The following is a 26,145-nucleotide window of genomic DNA, read 5'->3' on the forward strand; positions in this document are numbered from 1 at the left end:
AGGAGTCCAAAAGTAGGACTAGCGTTGTAAGTAAGGGACCGTCGCACATTTATGCTGCTGAAGAAACGCAGAAAACCTCCCCTGCTTTTTACATTTTTGTCTCCTAAAAAAACAAAAAACCTGCCATGCCAAATACGTTTTATTTATATTTAATTATTCTATTGACGGTCATGAATGCAATAATATATAAAAAAGAATTACACTATTTTTTTTAACAAAGACTTTTCATATAATTATTCTCATTTTTAGTGCCTGTCTTGCAACACTATTCCCAAGTTTCTCCTTTTGCCGTCACAGTTCTCGAAATGCTTGCTAATGAGGGGAAACATTCATTAAAGTCTCAATAGTCTTGTTCTCACCTTGTTGATCAGCTCATTAATCCTCATTATAAGTCTCTTGAATCCTCCCTCCTCGCATTAATTTTTTAAAAGTAATATGTCTTTTTTTAACTTGTGTTCCCAACATCCCAGGTGCACAATTAGCCTAAACTGTACTTAATGATCAGGACAGAAGAATGTGCTGCATACTTTGCCTTGTTTGGGTCTGCAATGTTTTGTGCTGCTTCTTGTTCTATGGTGTTGACCTTTCACCAATAAACATAAAATGTTGATGAGCTCTCAGAAGAGAGGAAACAATAAACACCCCAACCATGCACACACACACACACACACACACACACACACACACACACACACACACTTGTGACCAGTTGAACAAGGCACCCTATTTGTGGGCTTTAATTAAATTTAGAAACACTACAGGGCATCAGCACATTTTTTTATGTGAGAGAGAGAGAGAGAGATAGAAAGAGACAGAGAGAGACAGTGCACTATTATATTTTTTGTTCTGGAACAACAATACTTTCCTTTATCCACAGTGTGTGAGGCCTCCCAGCATCACCCTCTCTTCAAAAGCTCCCAGGCGAGCTCAGCTCCACGGTACAGCTATATTATTGATGCAATTGACATTTTTTACTGTTATTCTGCATTTTGGGAATTTCATATTAAGTCTTGGTAAGTACAGACATTCATTTTCATACTATGTACAATATATCACAGATGTATTTGACGTGGCTTACTGTTTGTAATGTTTTATTACATTGACACCTTTAAATTATATTATCTAACGCATAGGACCTGCTTCGGAAGATGGGCCTTTTCCATTTTATTTAATCTTGACAGTTTTTCCCCATCAGACATCACCTTGACCTGGGAATAATGAGCCGTGTGGAGGGTCTGAGGGCCGACTCCTCTCAGTTCACTCTGGAGGGAGCACCCTTCCGCATCCTGGGGGGCTCCATCCATTACTTCCGTGTACCCAGAGCCTACTGGGAGGACCGGCTGCTGAAGATGAAGGCCTGTGGCCTCAACACTGTCACCACGTAGGCTCCCACTGCACCCTCACTCGGCCTCCCATCACAGGATTGTCACTATTGAGTTTCTGAAGAAAGTCAATTACAGATCAGGTTGAATGTACTGGTTGTTTTCATGAAATAGCTTACAAGACACTTCAGCTTAAAATGAAATAGAAACAAATCAAATATCCGGATTTCTACGAGCCAGTCGGCCACACTATTTCTTCTAAGCTACGCATTATTGTTTTGCGGCTTGCTTCTTCAGATATGTGCCATGGAATCTGCATGAGCCTGAGAGAGGAGCATTCGACTTTCAGGATCAGTTGGACCTCAAGTAAGGCTTTTATGTTCTGCTTCTTCCTCTCGGTATATTCAGATATTCCCAAAAGAAATGTAGGATAGTAGTTTTTGAAATTAAGCAGAAGATGTCTGCATTTTTCAGGGCCTACGTCGGTTTAGCAGCAGAGATGGGTCTGTGGGTGATCCTGCGTCCTGGACCGTACATCTGCGCTGAATGGGACTTGGGCGGGTTGCCCAGGTAACAACATTTGCCCATTGCTTTAAAATATTGCCGTCTATTAGCGGCATTGCAAGGAAGTTCTTGTCGTGTTTCTTCCAGCTGGTTGTTACAAGACAAAGGCATGCAGTTGAGGACAACGTATCCTGGATTTGTAGATGCCGTCAACCTGTACTTTGACAAGCTTGTGCCAGTTATCAAACCTCTGATGGTAATTCAAAGCTTTGTTATAACATTTCCTGGAGGAACAATTGACGATTCAGAGAGACAACACAACAATTTTTCCCTGTTTGTTTCCTCAGTTTGAAGAGGGAGGCCCAATCATCGCAGTTCAAGTTGAGAACGAGTACGGTTCATATGCCAAAGATGAGAAATACATGCCATTCATACAGACTGTGAGTTACCTTGTGAATTGCGTATGTTTCCATTTTACTGACATTTCCATGATAATTAAATGATTTTTTCCCTGCAGTGTCTTCGGTCCCGGGGGATCAAAGAGCTCCTGCTGACTTCCGACAACTGGGAGGGCCTCAGATATGCTGGGATGGAGGGAGGTGAGGAAGATAACTAACCCGTGTTGTTGTCGGGTTCTGGTCATTCATACCAAAAAGAGTAATATATTTCATTGTATTATGATTTAATTATTCTTCGTACATCATTTTATTTTCCAAAGATATTTTGAAGATTATTCATAATGTACTTTATCATTGTTTTCCTTCATTTGATCGAAATCTTGCTCATTTCAGTTCTAAAAACAATAAACCTTCAGAGACTGTCATTTGGAGCTATCCAGCACTTAGCTGACACGCAGGTACGTGATTGTCATGCAGCTTTGGCAATGTTGCTGACACTGACTATTAATTGCTTGTAACAGTGACAATCTTTGTTATTGGGGTTTCTACTTTTACATGACATTGTTATGTATTTTGTTCGAGCACTAGATAACAGCTCGAAAGAATACATGGCATATTGTGTTCCCCATTGAAGCCTCGCTATTGCTCTTAAATTACAGTAAGATATGTATTAAAATAGACATCTGCTTCACGTAGCCCCAGAAACCTTTAATGGTGATGGAGTATTGGTCGGGGTGGTTTGACGTCTGGGGAGAACATCACCACGTTTTCCACGCTGAGGGTAAGCAAACACTTTTCAGCATAATGTTTTCAGTGAACTCTTTCTGCCGAGCACAAGCTCTTTTTCAGAGTTACGTTCATTGTATTTCACACTGACCGGCTTCACAATAGACAACATCCCTTTTCAGACATTCAGGTTGTCACTGTTGTGCTGTTGGGTTCAAGGTCACTGTATCCCTCGGAGAAGAACACTTTCATCGCTGTGCTGGCTCACTTTGCCTGTTTTTTCACTTCCTTTACTGATATATGGTTTACAGATATGCTAGCGGATGTGTCAGAGATCCTGAAGAGAGGCATCTCCATTAATCTGTACATGTTTCATGGGGGAACCAGCTTTGACTTCATGAATGGAGCAATGGACATAGGCACCTACAAACCTCAGGTCACCAGTTATGGTAGGTTACAATTACCTGAGAGCTCAGAGGCCACCGAACAAAGGATGTTTCCATTATGAGTATGAATCCCCTTAACAGATGCATTACTTCTTCCTTTTTTTTTAAAAACATTCCTATGCAGATTACGACGCTCCGTTGTCTGAGGCTGGCGATTGCACCCCAAAATATCAACTCTTGAGGAATTTACTCAGCCAGTACCACTGTAATGTCTCGCATCCACGTGCATCTGTGAAACTCCACACACCGAACAATTAATTTGATGACCGCATTACCCAAAGTAATGGAATCTTCCATAACCAGCATGAATGAAATGTTTTTGCCAACTCGTGTTCCAGCTGAGCCTCTTCCCGGAGAGCCCACTCCTCGTGAGACGAGAGCATACGACCCAGTCACCATCCAGCAGCACCTGTCACTGTGGGACAGCCTGCACTTCACCGCCAAGCTCCACGCCCGCCAGCATCTGTCTACTGTGACAGGTGATACACATATATTTATCCGCCCTGTCATAAATATAAAGGCGGCCCAACCGGGACGAGAGCAAACTGTAAGATGTGACGAGCTTCAGTTGGACAGAGCGTCTCTGTTGTAAATCGGAGTCGCTTTGCGGGTTTCCACTTGTGTCGAGATGGATAAAGACGCTGCTCGCGCTCGAGACAGACGTCTCACACCTGGCAGTCCGGCATTGTCGATGCGTGAAGGCGTCAACACACCTGCTTTGTTTTTTTCCAGAAGCATCTCTCACACGCTGTTCAGCAGACTCTTTTATTCCAAGTGCGTTGCAGTGTCATGCGTGCGTACACATCTCTTGGGATTCCATTGGTTGACAACGACTTCCTCATCCCAGCGGCGAGGATACATTTCCCCGCCCGTAGAACTCGGCAGATACAGAGTTAATTGAATGGTCCTCAGAGAGCTGATGTTCGCAGAGTTCTGACAGATTATTGTATCCGGCACATCCGGATGTTTGACTGTACATCCAGCCGCACAGGGCGGAGAGGCCGGTGAACATGGAGAATCTACCCGTCAACAATGGCAGCGGTCAGTCGTACGGCTACACACTGTATGAAACCACCATCACCGCTGGAGGAACCCTCAACTCCAAGAACAACATCAGAGATAGAGCACTGGTGAGAGTTAAGAGAACGACCCCCCCCCCCACACACACACACACACACACACATATACACACACATGCAATAACATAGTCTAAAATGATATCTTTTGAGGTCATACAACTATTCCTTTCACTGTGACTTTTTCACGTTCTCTAGGTTTTTGTGGACAGGCAATGTGTCGGCTGTTTGGACTACAAGACTCATGAGCTGGCTCTGCCTGACGGAGCGGTACTGACTGTCCTTGTGTCTGTTCTTCACTGCACATGCTATCCTCCCAGTGGCGGTTGTTGTTAGCTTCTAAAACACATTTTACTTTTAGGGCTAATCAAGAGCTCATTATGTTTTAATCCTTCCAGAAACATTTTTTTTCTGACAATCCTTAATCTTTGTCTTTAGGGTGAAGACATATATATATATATATATATATAAATTTTAATATTTCCGTTAATTAGACAATTCAAGTGATTTCATGATATTCTAATATATATATATATATTGCAGGATAGTGCCGGATTTATTATGCCTTAATTGAAAATCTTAACATTGCTCGAATTCGATTTAGAGTTATTAACAACAACATGTGATCATGAGAAGCTGTGTTCATTACATGTGGAGAGTTCTCTATTATTCACTAGTTTAATTTGGCATATTCACTTAAGCAGAGCAATTTCCGAATAGCTCATTGTAATCACTCTTTAAAAATAACTTTCCATATGACGCTCATGTCTTGTGCATTGAAGGGAGCGATGACCTTGAGCTTGCTTGTGGAGAACTGTGGAAGAGTGAATTATGGAAAAGCTCTTGATGACCAGCGCAAAGGTATTAGTGTCTGCCACACATTCGTTTATTTCTTGTTAACCCTTTGAGTCATCTGAGTTTATAAATACACATTGTGCATTGCTATGTATATTTCAAACCTGAACTCTTCATATTATCATCTTTTTTTCCGATCTGAATGAAATCATTCTCAACATTAAGTTTTAACATTGTTCAAGCCAAAGGACGTATCAGAAAAATGCAGATAATATATATATATATATATATATATATATATATATATATATATATATATATATATATATATATATATAGCTTATAAATCACTGACACTGCATACAATTATTGACTTTTACTATGTTTTGTGGCCCACCACAAAACCTCCTATTGTATTCCAGGTATTGTGGGAGACATTGTGTTGAATCACACCCCTCTGACAGGGTTTACCATCTTCTGTTTGGATATGAAGACAAGCTTTATGAAAAGGTGGGTTAAATGAAATTTAATTCTTTGAAAACTGGACCTCTTCAAGGACACTAAAAGCAAAAATAGTTCATATTTAGATCCTGGATCATAGTGAAAAGCCCCCTGGAAGTGGTGAAAAATTACAAGACAGATCAAAATATTACATTAACAGGTCATCACAACACCTGCCAACGAATATATTTAAAGATAAATAACTAAACTAAATAACTCAGTTCTGTTTTTGTCTCATAAATTGTGTATTTCAGATAAAAGTTTCATCTTTTTTTTCAGATTAATGCGTTCGGATCAGTGGAAGTCTGACTTCAAGTCGCCATCCATTCCAGGATTCTTCCAGGCCAGACTGTATGTAGATGGTCCTCCCAGAGACACCTTCATCAGACTCCCTGTATGCAACATTTTACATTTATCTATTATCGGGAGTTTCTTATGTCAATTTACTATTTCTTATATTTAAGAATGATCTATAATTTGAAATGTAGTAACTTGCATGCATGTTTAATACACTCATATACATGGGTATGAGGTATATTAGTCTGCATGTGATATCTATTATTACAACCTTTTGAAGCATTCTGAATATGTTAAATACATTCTAATGCCTTTCATTTTACATCTCCACGCTAGTGTTTTACTGGTGATAATAGGTATTTTATTACAGTTTAGAAAACTAACAGTCCACATTGTCCTTTTACTGATGATACCAGGGCTTCCATTCACAGGGTTGGGGTAAAGGAGTCGTGTTTGTCAATGGGCAGAACCTCGGACGCCATTGGTGCATTGGTCCCCAGCTTTCCCTTTATCTCCCAGGACCTTGGCTCAGAAGTGGAGATAATCAGGTATACCCATGGATATGGAATATTTATGTACAATATGTGAAGTTCTAGATAATTGGTGGCTGATTGTGTGTGTACAATATGTAGAATAAGTAGCTTCGATGTTCTCTTTTAGATAATCGTTTTCGAGGAACAAAAAGTGGATGACAAAATACTTTTTGCCGAGAATCCTGATCATGGAAGGACAATTGATGTTTACAAACTCCCCTTTTGCACACTGCTGTGAAGATAACAACACAAACAGTTGTACACACATTGGGGGAATGTTTATTGATACTGGCAGATACTGTTATAATATTTAAAGCTATTAATTCACTAAACATATTTGTAATTGCTATTGTGGGGTTATTTTTCTTCTTCAAATGTTTAGTGAAATGTTACATGTCGCCATTGATTATGTTACCTTAAATTCATCATTGCAACAACATTGTTTGAGTTGTCTTGTTTTCTTATTTCAGTTTTAGTATTCAGTATGCGCTGGTTAGAAATAATGGTCTTGATTCTCTAGTTTTAATTTATGTGTGTGCACAAGGCCCAGCAGTGTCATGCCGTTATGCTAGATTAATGTTATGATTGTTAAAAAAAAGCTCCTTTGAAGTTTCATAAATTAGTTTGGTTGCGACATTGACAGAATAGTTTATTGTATATATATATACTCTTTTTTCTATTTGAAAGAAGGCCCTTGTTTATTACGTATTAATAAAGCTGACCAGAGCCGGTATTGGCAGTAGATCAGTAAAGGTAATCTTAATTTTGTCCCTTACCTTGCGCCATACAAAAGACACCTATCCCTATCCACACAGAGTTGTTGTATGTTTTCAGAAACAAAGCCAAGTAACCGGAAACGAGGTTATATTTCCTTCATAATAAAGAGTATATTTGTCGTAATGGCCATTGCAGACATGTAGATTCATATTAACGTACTAGTTATCTTTCATTGCTTGTATGAATATATGTGAATACATGGGGATGCATGTAGTTGTTAATGGATAGGTACGCATTCACTTGAGGATACATACTTGTACTTATTTTCCTGAATTGACATTACATTAGTTATTTCAGAAAAAAATACTCTCCGAATAACTGAGATACATGTTTCGTGGATGTAGAATAACAGGGCGAATATATATATATATATATATATATATATATATATATATATATCATGTTATGGAATTATGCTTCTGTAATAAGGGCACTTTGTTTCCATTAGTTTATTTTGAAAATAGTAACCGGAAGTTATACATGTAGTCCTAGCTAGCTTGAACTGGTGTTCCTGCGTTGGCAGGGCAATTGCAGAAAGAGCACTCGGTCATTTCAACTAGGAGAGGAGCCGGATGAGTTCTCTTAACAGGATGTTATCACTAACTTAATATTAGCTCATGTTATGTACAACTGAATGTAGTGGTAACATTAAAGACTTAAAAAATGCGGGTACAGCGGTTGTAAGAGCGATTCCGCTGTGGTTTAGCCTAGCACGAGCTGACCTGCTGAACTGGACCAGTCAAGACTTGTTATATAAGATATTAAGTGAAGCTAAGTTGAGTTTTTATAAGTAAAGGTTTGCTTCCGCATCCAGACATGGAGTCACTTGGAGGCGTTGCCACCGTTCTTGGATGCTCTGCGGGCTTTGCGATGGGTGTCCTTGTGTTTTCAGCCTACAAACTTGGCTTACTGTACCAGTTGTTTCACAAGGTAGGTTGTCACAATTCAACATGGCAACTATAAACAACATGTTTTTTCCCATTCCTTTACTCAACATGTATTATTACTATTATTATTAAAAAACAATTGCACAGATCAGTCATATCAAATACACCTGTATGATCAGGCTTTGGCAAATCCCTAGTATTTCTTGCATGTAGGTCATGGTGAAAGGTAAGAAGGTAAGACGGCCTCTGTTCAAGTAAACTTTGACCAGCCTTGTGGTTTTCTAGCACAGAGGCCATCAAAACACCCTCGTTTGTTAGTGGGATTGCACAAAGACCAAAGGTCTTCACCTCTGTAAGCCAGAACTATGTGTGGCTGTTGTGAAAGACCGGAGAGATGAGATAAATGATAAGTGACCTTCGGAGGGGTTATCAGTTTTCTTGTTTTAATCTTTTTTCTTTTCTTTTTTTTCTAGGTTACACAATTGTTCATTTTTGTAAATCAGTCAAGTAACAGTAGGGTATTATTTGATGATTTTCCTCCCTGGCGTAACCTTTATTTTGTCCCCTGACCCGCTTCAGACCGAGACGCAGAGCCCGCGGCATGGTGGTGAGAGTGTGGCGGCGGTGCTCCGCGCCCACGGGGTCAAGTACCTCTTCACACTTGTCGGCGGGCACATCTCGCCCATCCTGGTGGCTTGCGAGAAGGTGGGCATCCGCATTGTGGACACTAGACATGAGGCCACTGCTGTCTTCGCTGCTGACGCTGTGGCGAGACTCTCAGGTGCAGCTTTACGTTACCAGATTACATAAATGTATGACTCGCAGTGTTATTGGAGCCCTGCTTCTCGGCTTTGTAGTTCGCAGAGTCGGAAACGGGTTGTGTGCGTTTATCTGAGGCGGGTTGACAGCGATCTTGACTGTTTCCTCTTCAGGCACTGTTGGTGTAGCAGTAGTGACCGCTGGTCCAGGCCTCACGAACACAGTGACCGCAGTGAAGAATGCTCAGATGGCAGAATCTCCATTGCTGCTCATGGGAGGAGCTGCTGGCACACTACTTCAGGTAGATTGATCCTTTTAACCCTCCTGTTACCTTCGGGTCAATTTGACCCCATTCAATGTGTAACCCTCCTGTTACCTTTATATTTACTGACATATTTTACCCTTGGGGTCAATTTGACACCAGCAATTAAAACCTCCAGAAAATTATTAGAATTAATATTGTTTCCCAAGTTTAAGTGTGAGGTACTTTATGTTTGTTTGTTGACTACCTAAATAGCCCTTTAAATATATAAAGAAGTTGATATTTCTTATATGTTTGACACAGTGAAAAACAGCCTGGGGTCAAATTGACCCGAAAGACCACCGACATTAAACATTGAATGGGGTCAAATTGACCCTAAGGTAACAGGAGGGTTAAACATTGAATGGGGTCAAATTGACCCTAAGGTAACAGGAGGGTTAAACATTGAATGAGGTCAAATTGACCCTAAGGTAACAGGAGGGTTAAACGTATCAGACTTGACGTTGGCCCGTTCTCAACCGCAGCGTCTTAACGTCTTCATCGACTGCGTTTGTGGGACAGGGCAGAGGAGCGCTGCAAGATATCGACCAGATGTCTCTCTTCAAGCCGCTGTGCAAGTTCTGTGCCTCCATCAGGACCATCAGGGAGATCGTGCCTACCGTCAGGAAAGCCATGGCCATCGCCCAGTCGGGAACTCCCGGTCCGGTTTTCATCGAGTTCCCCATCGACACGCTCTATCCATACCATCTTGTGTCCAAAGAGTTTGGAGTTAAGAACCCTCCGAAAGGCCTGATGGGCAAAGTTATCTCATGGTATGTTCGCATGTTTTCTCTACACGGCACATTACAAGTTGGTGGATGTGAAGTGCACACAAACATTACATGGAGATTAGAAGATTAGTTGACTCCAGAGAAAGATAAAAAAAATACTTTCATGACAAATTAAGTTTGAAGAGCCCTGTGTAACATACATAACTCAAAACAGCAACTTTATAAATGAATTGAGATGAATTGGAACCTTGTTTACATCAATGAATAGCCTGTGTGGTGTCCTGGGAGCAGGAACACATACCCTATTAACGTATTTTCTTTGGTGCCAGTCATACATAACCTGGAACTTTGGTGCTTTTCTTGATTCTTATCACTCTCATCCGTCTAATAAAGGCAACAGTTTTACATTGCATCTCAAATAATTTCACTGATTTCTTTTAAGGTACCTCAATAACCACCTCATGAACCTCTTTGCCGGAGCCTGGGAGACCAGAGATGTGTCTCCGCTTCCTGTTGACATCCCACGAGCCACAGACGATCAGGTAAGACTTAGCATTAAAAGCTTGATGTCATGTTTTTTAGTGATATACATTTGGTGTCAGACACTATGTACACTAATTAGATGACTTAAACACAGAGTTTCTTTTCTTGTTCTTGTTTTTTCTCGTTGCATTAAACACAATTCAGGTTCAAAAGTGCATAGAGCTGGTGAGTCGAGCCAAGAAACCTGTTATTCTGCTGGGTAGCCAAGCAACTCTACCCCCAACGCCGGCCGATGACATTCGGTAAAGAACAATACGTCACCACCGTCTACTTTTGTATCCTATGTCTTATATGTTATTTGGCACTGTTTACTCTTTTTTATGCTCACCGTTGACACGAGATGTAATAATTAAATGATGTGGTTTTCAAAGCATTGAAGAATGATGGATTTTTACTTTGCAGTGCATTCTGGGAGAAAAAAATAATGTTTTCCTGCTTCATAGGAAGACATTGGAGAACCTGGGTATTCCCTGCTTCCTTGGGGGAATGTCCCGTGGAATGCTGGGTAAAGACAGCCCCATCCACATCAGACAGAACAGGCGAGATGCCCTGAAGGAGGCCGACTTGGTGCTCCTAGCAGGTCAGGCTCACAGTTTTGCAGCACAAATCCTATATGTTTAGATAGATAGATTAAAGAATTTAAATAATAAAAGGAAATGAACAAATTATAATTAAAGTGTATACAGTGTATATAAAGTGAAAGCGGTGCAAGGTTTATTTACGTTGTTCAATTTAACAGCAATAAATTAGCTTTTTGACTAGTTATCATAAGATTAAAAAAAGGGGGGGGGGGGTGAGTGATTAACAGTTATACAGTGTATATGTGTAATTGTGTATTCACTGAATACAGTGTAAATTCATATAAATGTAATAATTCAGAAATTATTTAGATTCTCCAAGATTCCACAGAACGGCAGCTGTTCCTTTGATAAAAATGTACTGAAACCACCTCAGGAAGTTACTCCATGTTTTATTAAAATACTGTGAAATACATTAGAAACCAGTCAAGCTTCCGGCTTCAATGACATGTACATTGAAGGAACATTGTGTGTGTTGCGTTTGCAGGCACCGTGTGCGACTTCCGGCTGAGTTACGGCAGAGTTCTTAACAGACGCAGTAAGATCATCGCGATCAACAGAGATAAGACGCAGCTGCTGAAAAACTCTGACATGTTCTGGAAACCAACCATCGCCATTCAGGGTATGTTCACGAGCTCATGTGTCATCAAAGATCTCTCCGGTGATCAGAATATGTCACTGAAAAAGACACATTCTTTGTTACTTTCTCCAATTTCTACACTGAAATAAATACTGTATGTCAGATATGTATTGTTACAGAATACTGACACACACATTTTACTATTGATTCATACTCAAGGGTTGGATCATGTGGCAAATACATTAGTCTACTATGTAAATATTGCTTTATTGGAGAAGCAGTGTTCAGTTTTTCTGCTCTACATATATGGAACAAGATCCCTGAAAGCTGCAAGTCGGCTGAGACCCTCAGAGAGTTTAAATCTTTTGCCTTTAATTGAATAAGATCCAAGGATATCACTCAATTTCTGCGTCTCTACTGCATTTTATTTCTTTAACAACCTTTATTCTATTTCTTGCTTTTTGACTGTTTTTTAATGTTTTAATAAATGTTCTTAATTGTTTTTAAATTGTATTTCCTTTTGCATTATGTTTTGACGCTTTTGAAACGTGCCGTATAAATGAACTGGCTTGCCTTATTCTAGGCGATGCCGGTTCATTCTTAGTGCGGCTTTCCAAAGGCCTGAAGGGCCATCGCTGTCCAGAGGAATGGCCTCGGATGCTCAAAGCGGGAGATGTCACCAAAGAAAACGGAAACAGGTAAGCACAGGGCACGATGTGTCAGCACATATTGTTTAAAAAAATACAAAAAACTGTTAAACTTCTGTGCTCAATGATCTTTTTTTGAAAGTTGAACAGATTAGAGCTTAAATAAAGAGAAAAAAAGTGCAATGTTATCAGTTATTGCAATGGGAATGCAACTACCGCTGTGGAAATACAAAATTGTGTCTCCGTCACATAAACTACTGGATGTATTTTTTGTTACTTCAGGGCCAAAGCTGATGAGAAGACCGAACACCACTTAAACCCCTTGAAGGTTCTCCACTGTGTGGATGAGCTGATGGCAGAGGACAGCATCATTGTTGCTGATGGGGGCGATTTTGTTGGAAGTGCCGCTTACATCATGAGACCACGAGGGCCCATGCGATGGCTAGATCCAGGTTAGATCTCGTAGACCATCACTGAAGGAACTTTCGGGATTGAAGCAATGAATATGTGGCTATTTAAATGTGAGAGGAGAGGGCTTGCAATTTGATTTGTTGACTTTCAGTTTTGTTTGTGAATTTGTCGGCACACAAAGAGGTTTACAGAAATCCCAAGACCGTCCCAGCAATGTGTCCTGAGGTCATTGTTGTGCTTTCTCAGCTGCCACAGTGACATAACTCGACTGTTTGTTGTCCCTTCAGGAGCCTTTGGGACCTTGGGAGTGGGAGGAGGATTTGCCCTGGGGGCAAAACTGTGCCGGCCTGAATCTGAGGTACAGTTATTGATTCATGCATTCATGACTTGATTTATGTGTTTTCTCTAATGGATTAAAGTTCACTCATTGTGAATGAAAATTCTACATTTCTGTGCTCTTTAGGTGTGGATAGTGTACGGTGACGGCTCCTTAGGATACAGTGTGGCAGAGTTTGACACATTCACTAGACACAAGGTAAAGTCACTTTCATACATTATATTTACGTACAAATGTGCAATACTACAACAAATACTGCAAAAACATGAAAGTCATGCCGGTATTAGCATACTAATAAGAACTAGAATGGGCACTCGGTGGAGCGCATACTTTCGCATATCACAAGATTGGGCATTGCATTATGAACATTTTGGCATTAGTTGCATGCCAATTGGATAAAAATTTACCGCGCTATGGTAAAAAGAAAATGTTGACCTTTCCATCTAATCAAATGGTCCCCGGATAATAACCAATCATCCCACCAAATGTCATGCGATACGGTTTAAAACATTTTTTGTTATGCGAGGAACACGCATACAAATAAATAAATACACGGCGATCAAAACATAACCTTCCGCATTTTCAATGCGAAGGTAATAACACTGGTGTAAGTTGTCCCGCCTTAACATTTGAAATAAGAGCGCTAGTTAAATGTCAATAAAGTGCAGTGGGCAGTTGTTATTTTTGCTTGTGCTCATCCACATGTATTCTTTTTTCCCGCCCCCCAGACACCAGTTATAGCTGTGGTGGGAAACGACGCGTGTTGGAGCCAGATATCCAGAGAGCAGGTTCCCCTACTCGGCAGCAACGTGGCGTGCGGCCTCGCGTTTACAGGTGCATATTTTCCACATGGGACGTTGTGTAACTTCGCAGATAGCTTGTAGGATTGCGTAGTTTATACTTATATGATGAACTGGGCAAGCTGGTAACCGGCGCATTGTATTCTCTTCTCCTCGTTGCAGATTATCACACAGTGGCGGACGGTTTCGGTGGTAAGGGTTACCTCGTAGGGCGCGAGGACGACGACAGGCTAAGCGACATCATCAGACAAGCTCAGAGGGAAACCCAGAAGGGCACGGCGACACTTCTCAACGTCCTGATCGGGAAGACCAACTTCAGAGAGGGCTCCATCTCTGTTTAAGGCAGCTGTGGTTTCTTTAAACTCCTCCTCTTTCTAGGCACAAGGCTCTATGTCGGGTTTCACAGAGTAGGGAGGTCGTGCTGGATACTGTGTAGAGCCCTGCCCTCACCACACCTATGCTAATCCTTAGTGCCCTTAAAGCCATATTGCCTCTTTGGTAAGAGGAAATTACTTTACAGTTTGCCGATCTCCTTTAAGAGTTAATGAAACGTCTGTTGCAATATCACTTACTTCCCTCTTTGGAATGGTCACAAATCGAACCAGTAAGACATCTGCAAACACCGGAGTCCCGACTGATATTTCAGAGTTTTTATAAACCTGCAGGTTCGGTTATTTACTCGTTACGTTCTACTTAAGGGAAATACAACAGCTCCAGATCTGCCAGCCGAGAAACCAAGTCTGTTGTTGCGCATCGTGCAACTTCCAGGTGAATGTTGGGACGTTTAAAGATAATCGATGCATTTTAAGAAGGGAGAGAGGGAACCGTAAGTATCGTGCTTTGTTAAGGGATTGTACCGATTCAGGAGCGCTTGACCTTTAAACAGCCTATTATAACCGTCTCGCAAATAAACCAGTGACTGAAAATGATTTGAATCGAATGCGACCAGTATGCCTTTTTCTCCTGTTATCAAATGAACATGAGTCTTTTTATAAGGAAACATGAAACCTTAGAGCTATAATATTCTATATCACTCGATTTGGAATATAAATGTTGAATGGAAACTATTTTTTGAATGTTGAAAATTGACAAATGGTATGCCTTTATTTGTTTGTGTCTTTGAATACATTGATATGTGTCGATTGAAAATGTGTCTGCTGAATCAGATATGTATTTGAATTTTTAATACTAACTTGCATTGCTGCGGGATATCCTTTCAAGTACGCCAATAAACAATATGTATGCACTATAATTCTAAATTATTTACTCACAATGTGAACATGTGTGAATCGTCCCACTCTAATATGTATTGCCGTTTTATTTGGGAGGAGATAGGTCAAACTTTGAATCCTACAATGTTATTTGGGGTTCGTTCTCAAATAAATTGAAAAGTGGGTGATGAGTGTGTTTTAAATTACTTTTGTTAAGTAGGACTTGTGCTTTGTGGTATCTCTAATAAGACGCATGGCCTGTATTCTTTGGAAACATTGCAACGTATATTGAGTGTATTACCTGTACCCACGGTGCAGGGGGGGGGTCACACTTTCTGGGTAAATATGTCATGTACTAATGAGCTATTAATAGTGTAATTTGTGGGGTCCATAAACATTTATACACCTGGATTTGTTATGATCGGGGAGCGAGCAGCTGTAGTATAGCAGAGTTCAAACTGATTTCATGTCATATATCAGTCATACACTTTACACAAGAGCTTGACCCTGTTTATATGTCATTTTAAATATTTTTAAAAACCTGTTTTACACCAGACAAAACACAATTATTAAAATAGCAAATACTTTAATTTTATTAAGGGGCTGTGACTTTACCTGAATACTTAAAATGCAGTTCTCATTTGAAACAGGGGATGGCAGGCTAGTAGTAGTTATCCTGGAGTAGTTTATACTGACGTGTTACTGTTTGGCATACCTTACGGGAAAGGAAAACAACAACAACAAAAACAACAACGCGTATGTATTCCGGGAAATCAGGCCACATGGGAAGATGTTTGCCGCGAGGTGTATCGATAAATGATCTTTTTCCTTTTGTAACTTGTATCGTTTGTCTACTCACGACGCCTTGCACATGAAGACAGATTGGTCGAGTCCTGAATAGGCCGACGATGATTGCACATATTTCTGAACGATGCTTCTATAAATTAGAAAGAGAGAAGTGTTTCCCCATAAACAACAATTTAATCGAGTAAGCAACAGTTTATGATGTACACAACATCGTATACTGTATACAGTTTAGTTGTACTGTATGTTGTCTTCGCTGTCTTGTCTTTGCTTGACGTCACTCTGCTGCGTTCAAGTGCTCTTTGTTAATCTCCACTTCCTAGCTTTTAAAATGGCAAATACGTGTTTTATCGTGAATACTATTGTGGTATTAACATATGTTGTGATGTAGTGAAGATCAAAAACTATATGCACATGAATATGTGACTACACATCCTCCAGTATATAAACCTTATATCATCAACCATTTGCATGTCCGCTTAATCCGAGCATTTCATGCACACAACTATCATAGATATGCGCTGTTACTGATTCTAAGTGATATTTATGCATATACAGTTTTACCGATGGAAGAGTTTGCCGTGACGCGTCGGCTTTTTGTCGTTCGCCAAGACACATTTCACACGTGGTACCGGGGGTACGATATTCCTGCAGCACTTGAATGCATCGCAGAATTTACAAGCGGTGACTTCGGCAGATCAGCAAAACTTAAACGGTCGCAGCCAGTACAGTCGAGAGCATTTCTGGCGTTTACCGGCACTCTGGGTGGAGAGGACATTTGTTTCGGTTCACAACAAATATATGCTGCGTTAATAACTCAATTCTCTCAGAATGACGAGTAAAACGAAGGAAATTTCGGGCTTTTGATAACGAGATAGTTTCGCTAACTTAAATTAGCTACAAACAACTAGATAGTAATTGTTTGTTGGGGTTCCTTTTTTCGTTATTCGTTGGTGACACAGCACCCGCTAACTGCCCCGACGCGTACTTATCACCAGGATAGCGTTAACACCATCAAAAGGTAAAAAAAGGTCGCAATTAAAGTCGATGTCCGAGGCTTGTTAGTGAACGTGGCTCACGACTCGACATTCGCTGATTTGACCTCGTTTTAACCAAAAGGATTTATCTTTTGAACGGGAAATAAAACACCGGGCATTAACTTAGCGTCACCTCTACCAAGGTAAGTCACGTGTGTGTGACGGGAAGTGAAGTTATACACATTGTAGTTGCCTGTTTAGAAATGAATGCTACTTTTGATAAAAGTTGACTGGGTTGAACACTAAGTTGTGCCCCGAGTGAAGCTAACTTTCCTCGCACGCAATGTTAAGGGTTAATAATAATAACTATTTATATAGCACCTTTAAAAACAATGTTTACTAAGTGCTCCGCAGAGAGTCAAAGCAAAACAAGTGGAATAGCAAGAAACCAATATTACATTTAAAAGTATATATTAAAATAAAAAATAAATTACAAACCAAATATATGAAAAAGTTAAGGAAACACCAGCTACTCAACAGTTTCCAGGAACGATCCCATCTCTCTAGCTTCTGTATAAACTGCGTGTGACATCATGAAGGTGTGCTGCCAGGAAGCACGTTTATGAATTGTTTCCCGTTTGCAAAAATGATGATTTCTTAAAGTAGTACAAGTGGATACACCGTTTGTATTTGCCTTGACCCGTTGACCTGGCCGGGATATGTTGATTATAAGTGCCTCTATGAAAAGATACCAATATAATAAAGGCAGTTGAGAGGGAAGCTTCACAAATAACAGCCAACTATGCAAAATATGCTTGTGACACTTACACGTGACATAGTCTGTGTGCATAGTTCTAAAAAGATAACACGTGGGTAATCCTGTTTCGGTTTCAGGACTTGAATGGCCTCCATTGTTGCAGTGAAAACTGAGAAGCGACCTGCAGCTGATTCTCAGGATGTGGATGCGGACACAAATGCAAAAAAGCCCAGGTGAGGTCAGGGAGCCGGCTGCACACTCCTAGCCATGACTCGTGCATCAGTTTTGACTACAGGGCTGATTTAAATCTTAGTTTACTTAAGTGAGTAGGTTTTAGTTTAACGTTATTCTGCTTGTAAATGGATTGTTTATTGCTGTGTGGGAGGATTTGGGAAGCACCGTCTCTTTTTAAAATCGTCACCATTTAATCTCTGCGTGCCCCAAAGGAAACTGCTACCCAGCCTGAAGACCAAGCGAGCCCCTGAGCTCGTCCTGGTGATTGGCACGGGGGTGAGCTCTGCAGTGGCCCCCGAAGTCCCTGCACTCCGCTCCTGGAAAGACCTCATCCAGGCCCTGCTTGATGCAGCCAATGACTTTGACCTACTAGAGGAGGAGGAGAGTCAGCGGTTCCAGAAGCACATGCAGGAAGATAAGAATTTGGTCCACGTGGCCCATGACCTCATTCAGAAACTTTCCCCGGTAAGTGTGCTTGAGCCTTTTCTCCTCTCCAGCTCCCTGACACATGTACAAACACATGGCAGACAGGCGGTCAGCCCACCGTCCTTTCCCTCAGCCAGGGACATTTTGTCCTAACGTTCATGGATTGGGATAAGACATCTTGGTTTCATCTCATGAAAATACCTCGAGCTAATAACTACATGACTTATTTGTCAGACTTTTTGTTGAAAAATATTTGTGGTCAATACAAAGGTATTTTATCAGGTGCTGTGAAATTGATCATACATGTGTGGAGCGGAGCTGTTTACTGTTTCTCAGTCTTTGTTGATGAAGGCACACACTCTAAATCGCATCGGTTCACCTTAGTAACCCTCCCTCGCCTTCCTTTACGGTTGACAGCGACTATAGATTATACAAACCTGCATTGAACCAGTTTTGTAAGGTTAAAACTTCACTGCGCACTATGAAGTAATGACCGAAGCTCCATTTATCATGGCAGTTTGTCTGGCGAGGCCACTGATGCTTCGCTTTCATCCAAAGTCCACATTGAAAAGAACTTCGCCAAATTGTGTTTAGTGAAGCAGTGTCGACGTTTAAATGTTCCTATTCTTCAGTCAGCTGTTCAAAAAGATCAATGCCTAATCCTAGGGGCAACATCACAGCCCAATGCCATCGAAGAATGTGATGAAGCAACAACTACCAGAACATTCCTGCCAACCTGACCATACAAACACGAGAATATCTTCACATGGTTTTAAAACCTGACTTTATTTTTCTATTTTATACCGTTCCTTAAGCCATATCAAATATTTTGTTTTAGTTTTTTTACAGAACCTTACAGCTCTAAACCAAAAATAATCACACATGCAGAGGATAGGGACATTTCTGTATTTCCATATAGCTCTGTCTTCTTGCTTTATTGGACCGGTCTGGTCTGGAGCTCGGCTGGCAGATGGGAGCCGTAATACCGTTTGCCTCCTGTGTTCGTCATGTCTCATCGCTCTTTTGACATTGATCAAACGCTTTGTTTCTCCCCTCAGTCCGTTGTCACAAGAGGGCACAAGCAAGCAGCGCTTTTATGGCTTTATCCAACGTGTTTATTTCGATCCGCAGTCGCGCAGACACCAGCCCGCTGCTGTCGGCTACAGACACAGCGGGCTGGAGCATGCCGAGGGGGAAAAAACAAGCACAGAATGAGAATAATGTGAGCCACTCGGCCCCCTCGGCCAGATTTTCCATTCAGACGGTTAAAGCACGACCCGAACAGCTAGCGTACAGTAAAATACAGTACATGCGTTTAAAGTCATTTCCATTCACAAAACCCATCTGCAAGTGTGTGTTTCCCGAGGCATATAGTGTAGAGACAATATGTCCTAGAATCAAAATACCAAAAGAAAATGAAGGCATATGAGGGGGGTGTCGATCTAGTTAATACCAGACAAGACTGCGGGAGTTTAACCCACTTTTCATTGAAATTGTGTGTCAAAGGGATTATGGTGCTTCGCAGGCTCACAGTTTTAGGTAATGAGGGTAATCTGAAGTGATAAAAAAAAAGAGAATGATTTGGCTGTAAATCCTCATACAGCCTTGACTGTGGCAAAAAAGAAAACTAAGCTAATAACTTTGCAGAATAGTCTGTGCCCAATTCAGACAATAATTATAAACAATGTTTTCTGCAGGGTCCTTTGAGGTTTTGCCGTTGTGTTCGTTTGAGTCTTTCCGTAAAAAGGCTCAGACGTTGCACACAATATTTCTAATGGTTAAAATACGATGATTTATTATTTCTGAAACTATCGAGCATTTTATAGAACCGGAGCGTCTGCGATGCGCTTCCTCGGGTCATGGGCGGTACCTTGATGGCAGTGTGAATACAGCGCAGAGCAGCCGCCATTAGTATCTGGACCCCGGACCTCCACCCGATGGATAATTGAGAATTCTCAAATGTGGACACACCAACTCCATGCGTTGTAGATCACATCGCGTGACGCTACTCGGCCAATCTCATATTTGTATTGCGATAAGCATCGCGGCTCGAGTGCGACACAAACCGACGTGACGAGAGGCACGAACAGTCGGAGTAGTCCGCGAGTCAAAGAAGTTATATTTCACTTGGCGTTCTCCAGGAAGAGAAACCAGCTCCTTTTAATTAACCGGGAAAAGACGGCCCTTTGGGTTAATTCTTCCAATGGACGGTTTAACACCAGTGTGCCTCATATGTCCAGAGACCGGGACCATTATTAAAAGTGTTTGTGACGCGCCACTAGATAAAGAGAAAACGCACACCTCTTTTGAGCAAAAGTACCAACTTAAATGCAAAATGAAGGCACAGAAAAATAAATGATCTATGAGCCCAATATGATCAGACTCACTGTCCAACAATAATACTAACGGAGTGGTTTCAATAACCACAGCTAAAGTCCCTACACATACACTTTCTCTTAGACGAGGAGAATGATAATATATCAATGCCTTTTTGTGTGTGACATCACTTCACACATGAATTAACTGAATTTAAAGCTGCAGGGCAAAGACAATTAAATGAAATGCATTTGTTTGTAAAATGAAGTAAACCTTTTTCAAAAGCTTTCTGTAAGGGGTTTTAAACCAAGCCCCTATTGTAATTTAAATGAGATAATGTGTTTTTATTACTATTAGTGTATTTATAATTCATCTAGTTAAATTTGAAAACTGACTATAAACAAATTGTTACAATCTTTATTTGCACACAACTTTATTTGATTTGACAGTCGGATTCAGATGTTAATCCAACTGTTGGGCTCCTTCAATATACACGGGACTACATTGGACATTATTGGAATGTTCCGGACCGTTTGCATGTGGAAATCCTCTCGAACTGGTCCTCGTTAAACCTTAAGTGACTACACCTGCCGTGGGCTCTCCCCGCGTGCTCGTTAACTCCAGAAGCGTTTGGTTGTAAACGATGTTCACGTCCAGCATCCGTGTCATTCTAGGCAGTCAATTCAGAGCGAGCATGTGTTTGAGTCAAAACTCATCTTTTAAAAAAACCAAACCGTTGTTTGCTTTCACGCCATTTTGTGGGACGGCCCACAGACGCGGCGATCAGTGCGGCCGCTGCAGACGGTGGGTGTGGATGATGAGCTTCTTCCTGTGGAAAGGACTCCCGCTGTTGAGCCCATTAGAGCTGTAATCTCTGGAAGTCGGCAGAACGTTTCCCTTGGCTCGGATCGCCGCGGGCACTACGCCTCGACACAACCCGTTGCTATTCTTAGCTGACAAAGTATTTTGTTTTTTTGGGGTTATTGGTGGAGGAGGGTTTGACACGGAACAACGTTGCCCTGGAGTAGACATGTTGGAAACGCACTTGAAACACTCGTGACGTCTCACTTCAAGTTGAGGCCAGTTTGAATTTGCCCTGAGGGTGGTGAAAACGGGAAGTCTTCTTGAAACGACAAAATAAATAAAGCCTGGAGTACGTGCCTGTATATGAGTCAGTACTCCACGACGCCTAAGCCGCTAAGTCTGGATAAAGGATGATAACTAACGCACTTATGTATCCTATCTCCACTGTTAACACTGATTCGTTATGATACTTGTGCTATCCCCTTTGTCCTCATTGTGGGACGAATGAATTCTTTTATTTGATCATTAAATTGATGCTTTTTTTATAGTGCCGATTGGTCATAATGCTATTCATACACTTTTTTATTTTGATACAAAATAAATACACATTTTTTACATCTCCTTTTCTGTATGTTCCTGAGGGGAAATGTTCTCCAGTATTTTTGGGAGCAACTATTCAGTGGTTCCGTTTGTGCTTCTAATCTCGGACCATAAAACATGATCTTTCGCAACTCTTGCTCGGACGCTCACTTATTTGAAGACGCACGTCGTGAGTTAACAAATACACCCGTGTACTCGAGAGTTCAATATTATGACAAGACGCTGTGGGTGTGTGAACGTGTTTGTGCAGTTGAGTTCTGTGACGTTGGCCTCCATGTTCTTAAATATTTGACCATGAACATCCCCTCAAGGTAATTCTTCTCATGTTCCGACAAGTGAAACGCGCCATTTCCAGTGATCGTCGGGAGTGCCGGTGACTGCCGGGGTCGGGGGTTGGTTTCCTCGTGATGCCCGTCGCACTAAAAACACACTCGTGGTACAGTAACGTTTTGATGAAATGAGGAACAAACTAAACTGCCCCTCCCATCGAGACTCCGATCTCTTTTTAATTGTTTACGCTAAAGGTTAATCAGTTAATCTTAATCGGTTCACAGTTGCTACACAAAGCCATTTTTATGTTGTTTTTAATAGAGATTATGTCGTGTTGCATTTCGTCCGTTCGTAAATCAAAGCGGATTTGGGGACAGTTTCTGATTTCGCTACTGTACGGTGTTGTGAAACTGACTTTTTTTTAAAAATCCGTTTATTTTTTTAAACAGAGGACCGGCAACGTGCGCTCCACGTTCTTCAAGGACTGCCTGTACGAGGTGTTTGACGATCTGGAGTGCAAGATGGAGCACACCGGGAAGCACCTCCTCCGCTCGGTGCTGCACCTGATGGAGAGCGGCGCCCTGGTTCTCACGACCAACTTTGACAACCTGCTGGAGCTCTTCGCCGCCCACCAGGGCACCAAGCTGGAGTCTCTGGACCTGACGGACGAGAAGAAGGTAAACGCGGGTTTGCGTTACGCCGTCGGGTTGATCTCCCCTGCCCTCCAAATATCCAGTTTGGCTTGGAGTGCAAAGGTCCCCAACGCGAGTTAGTCATGTTTGGACATGTTCCGATTTTAGGAGGTTTAAAAATAACAGACCCGCTAATCCGGAGAGCAGAAATCGAAAGGTAAATCTAAATGGAACGTTGTCCTCTGAGCATACGGGTCAACTCACTGACAGCCGGTTACATTGACCACTTTTAGAGACAAAGAGATAACCCTTTGACCTGAACGAGTCTTAAAGGTCCACCCGTTACTCCGCTGCCGAGTCGAGGAGTGTTTGTTTTCCCCACTAAACCGGTTTGTTTCATGTCGATTGTCGCCGTGTCATCTTATTGACCTCCCAGTTTTATTTAACCCTTATGTTGCCTTAGGGTCATTTTTACCCGAATCAATATTACACCCTCCCCCCGCCTTAGGATTAATTTGACCCCATTCAATGTTTAATGTCGGTGTTCTTTCGGTAGTCAACAAACAAACATAAAGTGCCTCACACTTAAACTTGGAAAACAATATTAATTCTAATAATTTTCTGGAGGTTTTAATTGCTGGCGTCAAATTGAACCCAAAGGGTAAAATATGTTAGTAAATATAAAGGTAACAGGAGGGTGAAACATTGAATCGGGTCAAAATGACCCAACGGCGGGGGGAGGGTGTAATATTGATTCGGGTCAAAATGACCCTAAGGCAACACAAGGGTTAAAGCAAGGTAAGAGTAGAACATACATTTGCACGAAGTGGTCTGAGTTTTCTGGGAGAGCTGTTGCTTTGCCTCCCAGTCCTGGTATTTATGCCTCGACTCCATCAGGGCTAATATCCTCTAACTGCTGTTCAGTGATTTACCTCCCTGCCCAGCCAGAACAGGATTGCGTGCACTGAACTGTTAACGGTGTGTGTGTGTGTGTGTGTGTGTAGGTGTTGGAGTGGGCTCAGGAGAAACGGAGGTTAAGTGTGCTGCATATCCATGGTGTTTACACCAACCCGAGTGGCATCGTGCTGCACCCCGCAGGCTACCAGAATGTACTGCGCAACACGGAAGTGATGGTGAGCGTCTCCGACATGTACGAACGATGGATTCACACGCCTGCGCCTGCATGCTGGCGAATTTCCAATGGTATGTTTTTTGGATAATAATCTGCATTTTTACATCACCGCCGCGTTCAACAGCGCGAGATCCAGAAGCTGTACGAGACCAAATCGTTTGTGTTCCTCGGCTGCGGGCGCACGGTCGACGACACCACCTTCCAGGCGCTGTTCTTGGAGGCGGTCAAGCACAAGTCTGACCTGGAGCACTTCATGCTGGTGCGGCGGGAGGACGTGGGCGAGTTCAAGAAGCTGCGCGACAACATGCTGGACAAGGGCATCAAGGTCGTCTCCTACGGAGAAGAGTACGCCGACCTGCCCGAGTACTTCGAGAGGCTGGCCAACGAGATCTGCCAGCGCGACGCGTCCGCCAACGGCTGGGCTGAGGGTGAGCGGGACTCGAGTTGTGCTTTGTAGCAGAGGACGCGTTTTAGAGTCGCGCTCGGGGGAGACTTCGCGTCGTCGGTAAACTCGGAGCTCCGCCTCCTCGGCCCCACACCTCCCGTGGTTTGCGTTTAGAAAAGCACAATTCGCTGGCTGTGAGAACTGATGTCCCTCTGGCACACATAACTATAAATCTATACGGCCTGTAAAAAAAAAAAAGCTACATGTCAGTGGCTCTGCGGATGCTTTCCAAAGGTAAACAATAACTCTTCAATAACTCTTCGTCTGGGTTATTTTGATTCTCTATTTGGGCTTGCCGGTAATTTAACAGCAAAGTGAAGAACATGTCGGATTCATTACATTTCAGTTAAATCTACCTCGCTCGCTCGTCTTTTCAGAAAGCGGCTCAGCGTACCATGTGCCAGCTTTTAACCAAAACATTTGTTTTTGCTTTCTTCTTCATCTACAGGCTCTCCGTCACAAACCGAGGAAGAAGAGCAAAATGGCTTGAACGCACAGACAAGCCTCCTTCAAGGTTAGGACTGAATGCTTCTTTGACTTCGGGCTGTGGCCGCTTGCGAGAGACATTTCCAGAATATTACAATAAACTTACTGTGAACGGCTTTTGTTTCCTTACTGCATGCTGGTAGAAAATTCCAAGTCTGCCCTAGATTTTCAGTCGCGAACGACCTGCTGGTTTTCCTTTTTTTACACAAAGATACAACTGGTTTTGCATGTCAGTGGCAACGTTGCAGTTTTTTGCTCTCGTTTCTCAACTTTACACTCAAGTCCCTTCCTTCTCTTTTTGCCCCAGACCATCGTTGACGGGCACGTCAGTCGTTTTCCTTCACAGCCGTGAGATCGGTCTACTCTCTTGAGTAGTGCTCCAGTCTGAGTTCAATCGATGGATTTTAGGTATCTAGGAAAACTACGGACCACGGGGAGACCGAAAAGCCGTTTCAGTGTTCTGCAGATGTCAGATTTTTTTTTTCTGGTGTAAAAGGGAAAAACTAAGTTTGACGTAAACCGGCGAGGCCACACAAAAAAAGCAACGTCTAGTCCACTGGACTGTATTTAAGTTTCCTCGACATTTGGGAAGCGGCAGTGAAAGTTGTGAATGTGCCGCTTGATGGATTACTTCTCACTTCAGCTTCACACATTATAGATCAGAGTCCACCGACCGAACCAACTGTTACATTGATTTAGATTCCAGTAACACAATCAGAGGAACGGCATCACCGTGACCTACCGCCTTGTGACTAACACGCATCACGTGATTTATAGATTTGTATTTTTGAAACTGAATTCAATCCTGTGGTCGGCCCTGAAACCAGTAAAACTTGATTTGCACACTACTGGGCAGGGAAGTGGGATGAGTGGTTACTTGGTTTGCAAACATTATGAATCTGTCCTCAGAAGATTATGTTTTCACAGCAGACGTCTCCCAGCCAGTAGCAATCACTTTGTCACTCCTTTGCTGAAAATGTTCTTTGTAAGACTTTTTGTATTTGTAATACTTGCCTGTTTTCCGACAGTATTTATAAGTACAATTTTCAAAATAAAGATTTTGGTATCCCATTCGTCCTGTCGTGTTTGTGCGTAATGAGGC

General features: G+C 41.9%; 3 protein-coding genes across 4 annotated transcripts; all 3 read left to right on the top strand.

Annotated features, from left to right (window-relative positions):
- Positions 1-1,208: 1,208 nt before the first annotated feature.
- Positions 1,209-6,916, top strand: LOC130210878 (beta-galactosidase-1-like protein 2). Its single transcript, XM_056441375.1, has 18 exons — positions 1,209-1,381; positions 1,620-1,688; positions 1,797-1,892; positions 1,974-2,082; positions 2,174-2,266; positions 2,344-2,425; positions 2,618-2,682; positions 2,921-3,005; positions 3,262-3,399; positions 3,521-3,601; positions 3,735-3,847; positions 4,380-4,526; positions 4,671-4,742; positions 5,255-5,333; positions 5,690-5,777; positions 6,048-6,162; positions 6,497-6,613; positions 6,726-6,916. The coding sequence occupies exons 1-18, from the start codon at positions 1,218-1,220 to the stop codon at positions 6,834-6,836; spliced, it is 1,824 nt and encodes a 607-aa protein (XP_056297350.1). The 5' UTR covers positions 1,209-1,217; the 3' UTR covers positions 6,837-6,916.
- A 988-nt stretch (positions 6,917-7,904) lies between these two features.
- ilvbl (ilvB (bacterial acetolactate synthase)-like) lies at positions 7,905-15,351 on the top strand. Its single transcript, XM_056440978.1, has 14 exons — positions 7,905-8,305; positions 8,842-9,043; positions 9,195-9,322; positions 9,845-10,095; positions 10,496-10,595; positions 10,741-10,838; positions 11,040-11,176; positions 11,662-11,796; positions 12,338-12,452; positions 12,684-12,853; positions 13,100-13,170; positions 13,276-13,347; positions 13,878-13,983; positions 14,112-15,351. Exons 1-14 carry the CDS (start codon positions 8,192-8,194, stop codon positions 14,288-14,290), a joined length of 1,878 nt encoding a protein of 625 aa, XP_056296953.1. The 5' UTR covers positions 7,905-8,191; the 3' UTR covers positions 14,291-15,351.
- A 482-nt stretch (positions 15,352-15,833) lies between these two features.
- fam118b (family with sequence similarity 118 member B) lies at positions 15,834-26,116 on the top strand. 2 transcript variants are annotated; one of them, XM_056440811.1, is made up of 8 exons: positions 15,834-15,916; positions 17,836-17,931; positions 18,145-18,397; positions 22,798-23,025; positions 23,985-24,113; positions 24,237-24,540; positions 25,006-25,071; positions 25,351-26,116. In XM_056440811.1, exons 2-8 carry the CDS (start codon positions 17,843-17,845, stop codon positions 25,359-25,361), a joined length of 1,080 nt encoding a protein of 359 aa, XP_056296786.1. In that variant the 5' UTR covers positions 15,834-15,916; positions 17,836-17,842; the 3' UTR covers positions 25,362-26,116. The 2 variants fall into 2 exon arrangements, with proteins under 2 accessions (XP_056296786.1, XP_056296785.1); XM_056440810.1 differs by lacking the exon at positions 15,834-15,916 and adding an exon at positions 16,660-17,144.
- The last annotated feature ends 29 nt before the right edge of the window (positions 26,117-26,145 follow it).

This window comes from Pseudoliparis swirei, chromosome 20, assembly GCF_029220125.1.
Source record: "Pseudoliparis swirei isolate HS2019 ecotype Mariana Trench chromosome 20, NWPU_hadal_v1, whole genome shotgun sequence".
NCBI classification, from domain to species: Eukaryota; Metazoa; Chordata; class Actinopteri; order Perciformes; family Liparidae; genus Pseudoliparis; species Pseudoliparis swirei.

Bases quoted from the DNA above. Each gene is read 5' to 3' on its own strand.
- LOC130210878 (XM_056441375.1), top strand. From the start codon at position 1,218: ATGAGCCGTGTGGAGGGTCTGAGGGCCGACTCCTCTCAGTTCACTCTG. The intron at 4,527-4,670 runs GTGAGAGTTAAG...CACGTTCTCTAG, and splicing joins ACATCAGAGATAGAGCACTG to GTTTTTGTGGACAGGCAATG. The intron at 5,778-6,047 runs GTGGGTTAAATG...CTTTTTTTTCAG, and splicing joins AAGACAAGCTTTATGAAAAG to ATTAATGCGTTCGGATCAGT.
- ilvbl (XM_056440978.1), top strand. From the start codon at position 8,192: ATGGAGTCACTTGGAGGCGTTGCCACCGTTCTTGGATGCTCTGCGGGC. The intron at 10,096-10,495 runs GTATGTTCGCAT...ATTTCTTTTAAG, and splicing joins ATGGGCAAAGTTATCTCATG to GTACCTCAATAACCACCTCA. The intron at 13,348-13,877 runs GTAAAGTCACTT...CCCGCCCCCCAG, and splicing joins ACACATTCACTAGACACAAG to ACACCAGTTATAGCTGTGGT.
- fam118b (XM_056440811.1), top strand. From the start codon at position 17,843: ATGGCCTCCATTGTTGCAGTGAAAACTGAGAAGCGACCTGCAGCTGAT. The intron at 17,932-18,144 runs GTGAGGTCAGGG...CGTGCCCCAAAG, and splicing joins ACAAATGCAAAAAAGCCCAG to GAAACTGCTACCCAGCCTGA. The intron at 23,026-23,984 runs GTAAACGCGGGT...GTGTGTGTGTAG, and splicing joins ACCTGACGGACGAGAAGAAG to GTGTTGGAGTGGGCTCAGGA.